Source organism: Micropterus dolomieu, linkage group LG10 (genome assembly GCF_021292245.1).
Source record: "Micropterus dolomieu isolate WLL.071019.BEF.003 ecotype Adirondacks linkage group LG10, ASM2129224v1, whole genome shotgun sequence".
NCBI classification, from domain to species: domain Eukaryota; kingdom Metazoa; phylum Chordata; class Actinopteri; order Centrarchiformes; family Centrarchidae; genus Micropterus; species Micropterus dolomieu.
The window spans coordinates 13,579,257-13,590,340 of record NC_060159.1 but is presented as its reverse complement, the minus strand read 5'-3'; the positions used below and the strand labels follow the sequence as shown (position 1 = coordinate 13,590,340).

At 39.7% G+C, this 11,084-nt stretch overlaps 1 protein-coding gene across 8 annotated transcripts in view; it reads left to right on the top strand.

Moving 5' to 3' along the window:
• Nucleotides 1-11,084, top strand: part of si:dkey-71h2.2 (low density lipoprotein receptor adapter protein 1) — a 112,725-nt gene that overhangs the window by 24,993 nt on the left and 76,648 nt on the right. For all 8 annotated transcript variants that reach the window (XM_046060915.1, XM_046060920.1, XM_046060921.1 and 5 more), the window contains exons 2-3: nt 6,718-6,860; nt 9,143-9,255. In XM_046060915.1, the coding sequence (XP_045916871.1) occupies nt 6,718-6,860; nt 9,143-9,255 (256 nt within the window). The remainder of the gene's footprint in view (nt 1-6,717; nt 6,861-9,142; nt 9,256-11,084) is intronic.

Genomic DNA, 11,084 nt, shown 5'->3' with positions numbered 1-11,084 from the left:
ACACACACACACACACACACACACACACACACACACACACACACACACACACACACACACACACACACACACACACACACACACACACACATTCCAACCATCCCATCTTCCCTGAATGTGCGGCCTATTTTCCCTGTCAAGGTGGTGTCCTAGATTCAAAGTTCCATCGGATGAGTAAAACAGTAAGGCAAAGAGATTATGTCAAGAAGGATATGGAGGATGGGGGTGTCAGTTGGGTCTAAAAAGCAAGCTGAATGTTTCCTTACTCATAAATTGATGTTGTACTTATGGCATTTGATTTAAACCAAGACATGTGTGAAACATCCTTGAAGAACGGCCTACTTACTGACCTGTAGGGAAATAGAGAACAGGGAATGCTTTTATTTTGACCCTGGAGCACACACTTATTTCAACAGTTTTTGCAATTAATATGGATGATAGTATCTTGAGGAAATTTGTGTGTGTGTGTGCCCCCTGCATGCCTGTGCATGTGCCCTTTCCTGCTATATGGTGCCTGTGTGCATATCTGTGCGCTCCTGTTTGTGTTATTAATTAACCGTCAGTGTAGGTGTTCAGCCGGAGCAGAATTCACCGGGGTACGATTTCGACTTCTCAGTGCAAATTAAATTACTGAGCATGGAGCTCAAAGAGACAGCTGGTGATCGCTGCATGTAGCTGAAGGCGTGCAGGGCACATGGTACCTATTATACTACTACTACAGTCAGATCAGCTACTGTTACACTTGTCAGTTGTTTGTTCAACAGCATTAGGTATTTTACAGTGCTTCACAATGGTACCTTGTTTAACTTGAGGCAGAGTGCGGAAAAATGTCATCAAATTGCTCAAAGTGCCTTCATTGTAATACATTGATTCCTTTAGGCTTTTGTGAGAACATAATGGAATCGGAGCTCTTGCCGCAACAGAGTGTGAAAGTGTTGCCAGGCATCAGTTTAATAAAGATGCAAACGTCATCAGTGCACCACAAGGGCCTCGCCCTCCCTAATCTTGTTTTGTGCTTTTTTAAATTGAATCACCTTGACACACACACACACACACACTCTTACACTAACTCACACTCACACTAACACAGATGACAAATGTACAGCATATTAAAAAAATTAAAGTTGAAATTTTTTTTGTCTTCCTCAGTATTTTCCTCAACATGTTAAAATCCAATTAGCCTCCCTGCGCTTGTTCCTGTCACTCTTATCAGTCCCAGTCCCTCTGTAGACTCGCACAGGATTTATTAAAAATTTAAGCCCTCCTCTTTTAGGGGATAATATATTGGAAACCCTGCAGCATCAACACAAATCTCTTTAATAATTCATGTGTGTAGCCTGGTGAAGACACAACATGGACTGTAGCACTTCGGCTTTATAGTGCTGTGCTATTTTAAAGAAGGCGACCGTGACCATTTGACCATAAGTTGATGTATTGCAGCTTGGGATGACTCAAACTGCACTGAAGGATTGATATTGGAGTTGGTCATGGTGAAGTAGGCTATGTTTTAATCGCTAAGCCCACAACCCTTATCACTGTTGCTATGCCTGTCAAGCTTTCCCTTCTAGTATGGTGCATAATGCAGTTTATAAACATGATTTATTTATACAATGGGTGTCTGATTTCACAAAGAAGTAAGCAACATCAGATCTTTAATTCCAGGTGACAACCATTGATTTAGTCACCTTAAATTGCAACTGTCACCATCAGATTTTATCAGCCTCAGCTAGCTAGCTAAGTAGTGCTAATTCAATGAGTTGGTTTAAAACAAAGTCACGAGCTGAGTTTTTAATGTTTCCAGCCGACACGTTTTAAAGCAACACAAAGCAAATACTATCTGCACATAGTGGCTACTAGGGCTGCAACTAATGATTATTTTCATTGTCGATTAATCTGTCAATTATTTTTTTCAATTAATCAATTAGTTGTTTACTCTATTAGTTGTTTACTTTCTACAGTTACCTATATCCTAACTATATCTTATCTTGCAACCTTGTTGTAAAATGACAATAAATTTACCTTGTAATGTGATGAAAAAGTTAAATGTCAGAAATTTATGAAAAATGACGATGAATGTTTCCCAAAGCCCAAGCTGACGTCGTCCTTTTTTGTCGACAACCCAAAGAAATTCAGTTTACTGTCATAGAGGAGTAATGAAACCAGCAAATATTTACATTTAAGAAGCTGGAATGAGATAATTTTTCTTAAAAAATGACTCACACCGATTGATTGATTATCAAAATAGTTGATTAATTTAATAGTTGACAACTAATCAACTATTTGATTAATCGTTCTAGCTCTAGTGGCTACATCGATAAAGACAGAGGCTAAAACTACATGTCCTAAATAAAAAGTAAGCTATCCTTACCTGTAAAGATGAGGACTAACTAATGAATTCTACAAAGTAAAGCCACTTCTGGTAATGAGTTAGGCTGTGGTTAGTAGCATTTAACTTCCTCCAACCAAATAAAGAGCAGGGCAAAACTGCTCTCGCTACTCCGAACTGTGATATAGTAGCTTCTGGGCTCCCACACAGGGAATGTTACAGTCCCAAACTGTGAATTTTCTAACATCATTTGTAATCCCAAAATACAAGTATATAAATTATTAGATATACTAACCCTTGGCTGTAGAAATGTAGATAGTAAGCTGGGCGTGCTAATGTTTGCAAGTTATGTTAATGTAGATAAACACACTTTTTAAACCATTCTGTAAACTTTTGTTGTTTTTGGTTATAAAAAGGCTAAAAACCAGCCTGTTGTGCCTGGTTACGAATAATAGTCTTTGAATGAACAATTGCTGTGTGGATGACTGGTTAGCGGATGGATAATTGGCTTTACGCATTGTAGTGACCCTTTGCCTCAAAGAAGTCCACCACGGCTGCTGATTGAGTTATTTTAGACTCTTGCAGTAAATGGTGAAAATGTCCAGGGTTTCCAATAAGGGTGCTAAGATCAATAATGGCTTTAACTAGTTTGATCGGTGGTCTCTAAAAAGGCAGATCAGAAAAGCCAATCAGATGATGCAATAGCCTACTCGATGGACACATTTTCAACGGCAGCTAAAATGGTTTCACTGCGTGGTCTGAGCAGTTTTCAAAGCTAGCTAGCACCAGAGTCCTTTTCAGACAGGAAGCGATTGATGCGCCAAGTTAATCATTTACAACGAGAGATGAGCAGCAATCAGATGCAGGAGCGATCATATGAAACTGTCGTTGTCATGCTCCCACACACGCCACCCACTACCAGAGTTTAATTGTCTTGACCGAGAGAGAGAGGGACTTATCCTTCAGTGTGAGTTTCCTGATGCAAAGAGAGGCGCCACTCAATCAGCTGACTGCCTCTCTCTTGAAGATGTTTTGTTTTCAGTCGTTTTAACATGGATGGAGATCAACTCTGATATGCAGCTAAAACGCTGCTGTGGACGGAGAAGATCGTATTGGCTATAAACCTGTTTAAAAAAACCGTAGTAGTGTGGATGTAGGCTAACATTACCCCACTCTTCTCTCTACTCCTCTCATGTCAACCCTCCCATTTCCCCCGGGATTCTCACGTATGTCTCCCATTCTCACCCGGTAATCTCCCATTAAATGTTTGCCCGTATATCTCCTGTAGGCTATTTTTAACCTTTACAAAATCAAATAAAAACCTGCTGGCCGTATTTAAAGTGTTTGCTACTCTCTCCTCTGGTAAAGCCGGTGGCAGTAGGCCTATGTTAAAGATGAAGAAAGGATTTAATAAATGAAAACAACCCACTGAAATAATATTAGACCTATACTATTGGTAAACTATATGAAATTATAAAGAATAAAGTAACTATAAGTAATATTAACAATATACTAACAGTATAACATGGAATTAACATTGTACTATTATTTATTTAAATTTCCCTTATTTTCAAATCTCATTGATGACAGTTTTGACTCCTCTGTAGCCCACTCTCCCTCTCAATACCCCCCTAAAGCCCACACAACCTGCCTGAGCTTTCCAGAACAAAAAACGGCTACGTCAGAGTTTATCATTGACTCAGGATGCCTGTGCTCCATTATCTCTTAAATATTTTTGCTACAGCCTTTTTTGTTGCAGTTTTTATAGTTGAAGTAAATTTATAAATATGCTATTTGTTCTGTTTTTGTAGTTTATTCCGCAGGAAAGCTGTATTTGTTTAGCTTTAAGATGTTCGCAGTAACCAAGCAAAGGCTGCTATGGTTTAAGTCTCTAAGACAGAGGGAGTGGAATTTGTTGCCCATGTTTCCTGCCAATAAAATAACCAGTTGTCATTTCATGACACTTTATCATCTGTTAATTTTAATACTTAATACATTGTTTTTAGATAAAATAAATATACAGTATATTGTATAATGCTACATGATAAATAAAAGGCTTCAAATGGACCTGGTGATCGGTGTTTGTGTTGTTTCCAGTATGTATAGTCACTTTCTGTTTGTACCATTCATAGACAAACCAGCAAACAGAACAAAAAAAACAACCTTCATCCACCATATCTCAAGTGGCACGGTCAAGTGTGTGCTCCCATTCCTGGCTCAGCAACACCTGTGTCCTGTTAAGAACCTAGGTTAAGAACTCCGGTGCCAAATTGACAGTGCCACTGGCTTCCCTTGATGGCGGGAGGTTTACCAAAAACAAATTGTGAATATTTAATGAAAATGGCTCTCACACCCATCCCTGTTTATTTTTTTGGTACACCACAATCTTACAAGTGGTACCAAACCATGCAGATAGTTTTGGTTTTATTTACCATGATTGTCAAATATCCACCACTGACAATTGTGCTGCCAACCCAATACAATGGAAGTAAATAGAATTATGTCTGTTTGTGATTAAAACTCATTTTGCAAAATTCAACAGAACAATGCCTTTCCATAAAGAGTGTCCTTATTTTATTATGCCTTTATGTTGTTCGTGTTCTTGAGCAAAAGACTGAAGCCCTTGTTCTGTAGCCCTTGTTCTGTAGCTGTCTCTGACATTTGACCTCCTGTGGAGAGGGGAATGGGAGAGGATACATTTCTCCCTCATGGATCAATACAGCATTAAAGAGCCATTGTTAAAAGGTGGTGAGCCTGCTGGCTCAGAACAATGAAATGCTTTAATAAAGGCACAACTTCCATGTTAGACTATATGTGAGACTCGCACCCTGAATCCTCACATAGCTCTCATCCAGAACACTCAAAAGCAACAAACCATGCTGCCCACCTAAGCAATCACATTTAATAATGTCAAATGTGCTCCCTGGTTTTGAAGCAGCCCCCATAGCACGATTGAAGATTAGTTAATAATTCAGAGTTGTTGGAAGCATTGTAAGGGGATGGTGGTCTCTGCTGTTCGCCTTCACAGCTGCATGGGGCCTGCCGGTGACAGATGGCTCAGCCCATGTGAGGAGTTTGCTGCCAGTATAGCCCAGTAGAGTGTTGGACTCTGATTGCGTTTGTGTCTCTTTCTCTCTACATGCTCATCTTGTTCATACTCTTTGTCATTCTCGCTCCCTCATTTCAGTGCGTGCTACGAACAGCAATACCCTTGTAAGAAGAAGGGAAATAATGGGGGGCCAAACCATGGGCATTTTCAGTTCTGTGTCTGTCTTTATCACTGCGCTTTTGCTGTTAGATGAATGCTTTGAAACGCTGTGGTTTAGTCAATCATATGTTTCAGTTATCGACTCATTTTAAGTTTATCACAGAATGTGGTCTCTTGCATAGTTTAGTAAGCTATTCCTCTCCTGATACTCCAATGCAGGGTGTCCAGGTGTCGCTGAGAGATATTTTAAGTTCTCTGAATGGGAGCAGTCCCCCTCCCTTCCCACGGTAGTCGGCTAGAGGACAGCTTGGTGCTACCTGTTGGAAATCACAGCAACAGCAGGACATTGCAGCCATTTTGTACAGCCTGTCCGAGCCCAGTTGACACTGGGCTTGTGGGGCCTGTGCAACAATTTATGTTTGAGATCCTAACTGTTTTCTACTACAGAAACATTAGCTTCTTACTCTGTAAGAGATGGTAACAGATGAGTAGGATGTAAGATGTATTTAAATTAAGAAAATGTAAGCATAGTGTGGAATGTGAGGCTCACTTATGGATTGTTTCCTACACAAAATAAATGATGATACCATGTGTTTATTCTCTCACTAGAGTTGGTTGTTATCTTATTTTATCTTTCAAAGCACACGTTTTTAACATGTTGCAGAGCACCGGAAGAGAGCCATTTGAAGCACAAAAAATATTTAATATAAAAAAAATAGTGTAATCATTATATCACACATAATTTGTGAAAGATCTTACTGTATATTCACAGCCCTGTCTGCTCAGCTGTGATATTACTCTGCCAGCTCTCATGCTGTCTGTGCTGAGTATTGTAAACAGTCTGCTCAACAAACAATAAAGAAACTGACTTGAAAACTAATTCTGACAGACTTATAGACGTTGACATGTATGTTTTAACAGTTGTGACACATTTCTTTCAAGGCTAACGTGTGAATCCCATTTCTAATTAACTAGTTTGATATGATTATTATTATTATTATAAGTGGATTATGTGACATGTCATTTTTAGGCATCCATTCACAGGTATTGTAAAACATTTTAATACTTTTTCTGGACTCCTATTTAGTGATGTACATTACCACATTTTTTGTAATTATGTAGTTGTTTAGTTATACCAGGGCATTTTGATGATGTCCTATGTCCGGTCTTTTTGTCCAACCAGAGTTGCCGGAGAACTGGACAGACACCAAGGAGACTCTGCTGGAGGGAATGGTGTTCAATGTGAAATACCTGGGTATGACCCTAGTGGGCCAGCCCAAAGGAGAGGACATGGCCTCAGCTGCCATTCGCAGAATTGTAGCCACGGTGAGTCACTGGTCTCTTTCTGACTCATACAGCCTTATAATGGATGTTATATTGACTCTGACATTTTATGGTCACTTCTTGACGAATCTTACATACTACCCTTTGATTATCAGAAGTACTAGTGCTTATACAGTATATATGATTGTACTGATTCTGATATTTGCAAACAATATTGCATACAATTCTGTGGGCAAGCTCAGCACCTTCAATAGCAATGTGAAATTTCAAGAGTGACATTGTGAAGATTTCAATTACAGCGATGCTTTTTATAGAAATTCTCTTGTGGATTTGTGAAATTACAGCCTCAAACTGCAGTGCACATTATCTGAATGACTTGAAGGTGACTGCTTGTCAAATTTAGATTTTAACCATGTTATTCTGATTACCCAGGACAGGGTGATCAGTTATGATGAATTGGTTGCATTGCTTGTCTACAGTATAATATAACTTGTGGTATAGGCTAACTACAGACAATGAAAGAATATAAGATGCCCTATATGTCAGAATTTCAGTCAGTCACAGCTCAGCAAAACTCATGGCCAGAAAACCATTGTGGTCACTGTCATAATCAATTAAATTCAGTGTTGATGGATCGGTGTGACCTTTCAAGTTAGCATGTAGGACAAATAGTCCATTCTGAGGGAAAAGTTTAGATTGAGATGTTCTGAAAAATATATATAAACAGTGCACCAGAATTACTTTTATACTGAGTAATTAGTATCATTCACCTTCAACTTTGTCTAATTCTCTTGGCATGGAGTTATAGTTGGGTCATGTTTATATCAAGGTCAGTAGGGCTGCATGGAAACACAGCTGTTAATCTAGGATTATCGAGGGCTGCACATGTGCAGCAGTGAAATTAGTGATATGTTGTGTACTTAACAACACAGAGTCGCGCAGGGGATTTCTGAGCACAGTTTTCTGCATCAGTTCAGAATCCCGTCAGTTTTCATAAGACCGTTTTGACAACTGTTTTAAACCAGTGAGTTTGTAGATGTACAAAACCCAATTATTTGCATGTTTTAATGCACACAAACGTATTTCCTCCTTATTTTTCTTTCATGCTCACACACACACACACACACACACACACACACACCTTTTCACTGAACACCGTCAACAATAAGAATGTCTAATCTGTTTCTCTGCAGAAAGAAAAGCCTGGCACAGGCAGCCTAATCATAAACCTCCCACTTCTCAATTAGAGACCGAACCGAACCTAATGGCAGGATTAAGATTCAATTGATTTACACTAGGACCGAAAAAAGCTAATCGGTTGTCTCTGTCTGTTCCCTTGGTAACCAATCAACCTGAATGGGATTACTGAATACATTTGTGACTTTTCCATTGGCTACATGCTTCAGTCAGGCATGATAAGACAAGGCAGAACATATAGAGAAAATGGGGTATCTCAAGCTGGCAGATTGGTTTATGCCTTGTGGCACAACATGAGTAACATAACAGAAGAAATGTGGTTGTTAGCACTTCCTACATGAATGAGCTGCCACAGTCAGCCTGAGCACCCTTTTCCTCACTATTATAATATTAGTTTCCCATATTGCAAGTGCTGTGGGTTTTAACAGAATGTGTTGTTGTTTGTCACCATCTCCAGGGCATTCAGGCTCCTGTAGCAAGCCAAGGCATCATTCCTGTTGTCCTTCAGATGTCCTAGATTTTGTTCAAGCAAATATCCCACTCCTTTTCATCCTCAGCTTCTCTTCAATGTTTATTTCACCTCCTGCAAAAATGAAAGTGCTCTGGTGCCGGGTGAATGTAGAAATGTGCGGTAAATGATGAAATAATTTATTTTATTTTGCCTTCTTTCTTCTGTATTCACATTCAGTCACTGATTGTTAACCTGATGATATTTGGGTGGGAAAAATAAAACTGCTCTTGTTTGCTAGCTAATTGCATGTTAAGAAGGTCATTGTCAACAGGCACTGTCACAGACCGCAAGCTCAGCACTATGGCCGTATTTTGTGAAACTCCAGATGGAACAGAGCGGCAGGGGGAGTCGGTGGCTGCCAACCCGACCTCGAGTACTCGTTCTGGGCTACACACTGCAGCTTTCATCCCCCCCGTTCTGTCACCTTTTATAAATTTCCCACATTTCTGGGACAATTGCTTTTAGGGTTCTTTGTGCTTAATCAGAAGTAAGATCATCTTATATTTATGTCAGAGTGACAGGCTAGCTCTGTCTGTACCCGTGGTAAGATTTTGATGTTCTTTGATTTTAAAATGTGTGTGTATATATGTGTTTTTTTTATATTTCATATCCACAGGCCAGAGCCAGAGCTAAGAAGTTTCGGAAAGTGACACTGACAGTCTCACCGAAAGGTATCATCATCACAGACACAGAGACCACAGACCTCATAGAAAATGTCTCCATATACAGGTAAATAAAAAGTACAAATCAAATAGATTTTAAAGAGAAACCTGCACAGTGGTTGGAAGCATTCTGGTTTTTGTTTGTAGTCCGTTTGTAGTATTGACCACCTGCATGGAACCAAAGCCTACACAATCATGATTGAACAGTCCATGTGGAGACCAAAAGAGGAATATTGGCCGTCGCCCCCAGTGGCTAAATCGTTGTTAGATGATAGCTGATGGGTTCTGAGAAGAGGCCTATTGAGACAAACACTCCAGCCAACCCGTTCTCACTCCCAAGTCGTCACATAGGGTCAAGATGTGTAACGTAGTGGGGGATCCCCATAGCTTCATAGTTAAACGAACAGGGGGAAGCCCTGTAGCCTCAGCTTTGGACGGCAAAGGTAGGTATGTGATATTTAATAGAAGGGACGGTAAGCATGCCTAGTCTTCTGTGCTTTAGGCCATAAAAGAAAAAAAAAAAACTACACAAATAGTTGTTACTGGTTAAGTGCAGTAAAGTTAACTTTAAAATCCACTACCACACTTAAAAGTTTTGCCCTTTTCAACCTCAATTTTCAGAGTTGTAAAACTTTTTGCCACATATTCGCACACCAGTTTTCAGATCACCATTTACAAGGGTTCAAACCTGGAAAACAAACTGATACACTGGGACAACAATGACAAATTTGAAACTCAACATCATATAAATTTGTTTGCGCAACATTGTAAAAAAAAAAATGGTGCGGTTCTGAAGTAGGACAACTCAAAAACCACATAATGTTTGCAGAGATTTTTTTTATTTTTTATTTTACATTTTGCAAGCCTGCAAATCTTAGTTTTCGATCTTGCAAAACTTTTGTAAGATTTTGAGTTTTCAAACACTTAGTTTCAACCTTTCAGAACTTTATTTTCAGTTTTGATACATGGCAGGATATTTATTTTATAGGTTATTTTCAGCTCTTTTCTCGCTCATACGTGGCTGTTAAATAAACAGAAAATATGTAAGGCCTAACGGTAGATGACACACGGTGTAACGTTACGTTACCGTGACAGCAGTGGGGAAGAAATTACTTTTAACATGAAGGCAATGAAGAAATACTTAGAAAATAAATTTTAAAGGACTTCTTGTCCTCATGCTTATAATGTGGCGTGCTTGTGTGGAGACAGAATGTAAACACGTTTTGCGGGGTTTCTGTCTAGACAAAGTGCTCCAGAAAACTTTCACTTCACGTGTTCATGCTGCTTCACGTATTCATGGACAGCAGTGCTGCAGTGAAGCTATTTCCAATTCACAGAGCTCGCAGAGCAGCACGTTGTTGAGTGTCTGTCTAAAATACTCCCAAAATTTATACGGTCGAAGGCGCAGTGTTGTAGCTGGAGCTTGTCCGGGGGAATCCCTGCTAACACCGGATGCAGCGACACTTCAACGCACGTAATGCGACTTGACGCATTTACGTAATCGATTACGTTGACTACGTCAATGAATCACCTCAGCCCTAGTAACATGGTATGAGCTTTTACATTTTGTGTTGTTTTATTAAACTGTTATGTTCACCTATGCCTGACAATTCGGGTAATCCTTCTAGTCGAGTCCTAAAAGCAAATCAGTGGCTGCATCTGATGATGAAGATACTGATATCATCTATCTAGGTCACTTTCCCTTTCTGTCCATAGCTTGGGCTCCTTTTTCTGGATTAAACCAAGCAGTTCTCTGCTCAGAGCTGTTGTGAGTCTCATGTTTGATCAATTCACACGGAAACCAATAATGGGAGGGCAGGGGGGTTGCTGGGGGGGGGGGATGCCTGTTACTGTCTCTCTGTGTCAATGAAAGGGACACAGAGAGCACCATGCTAG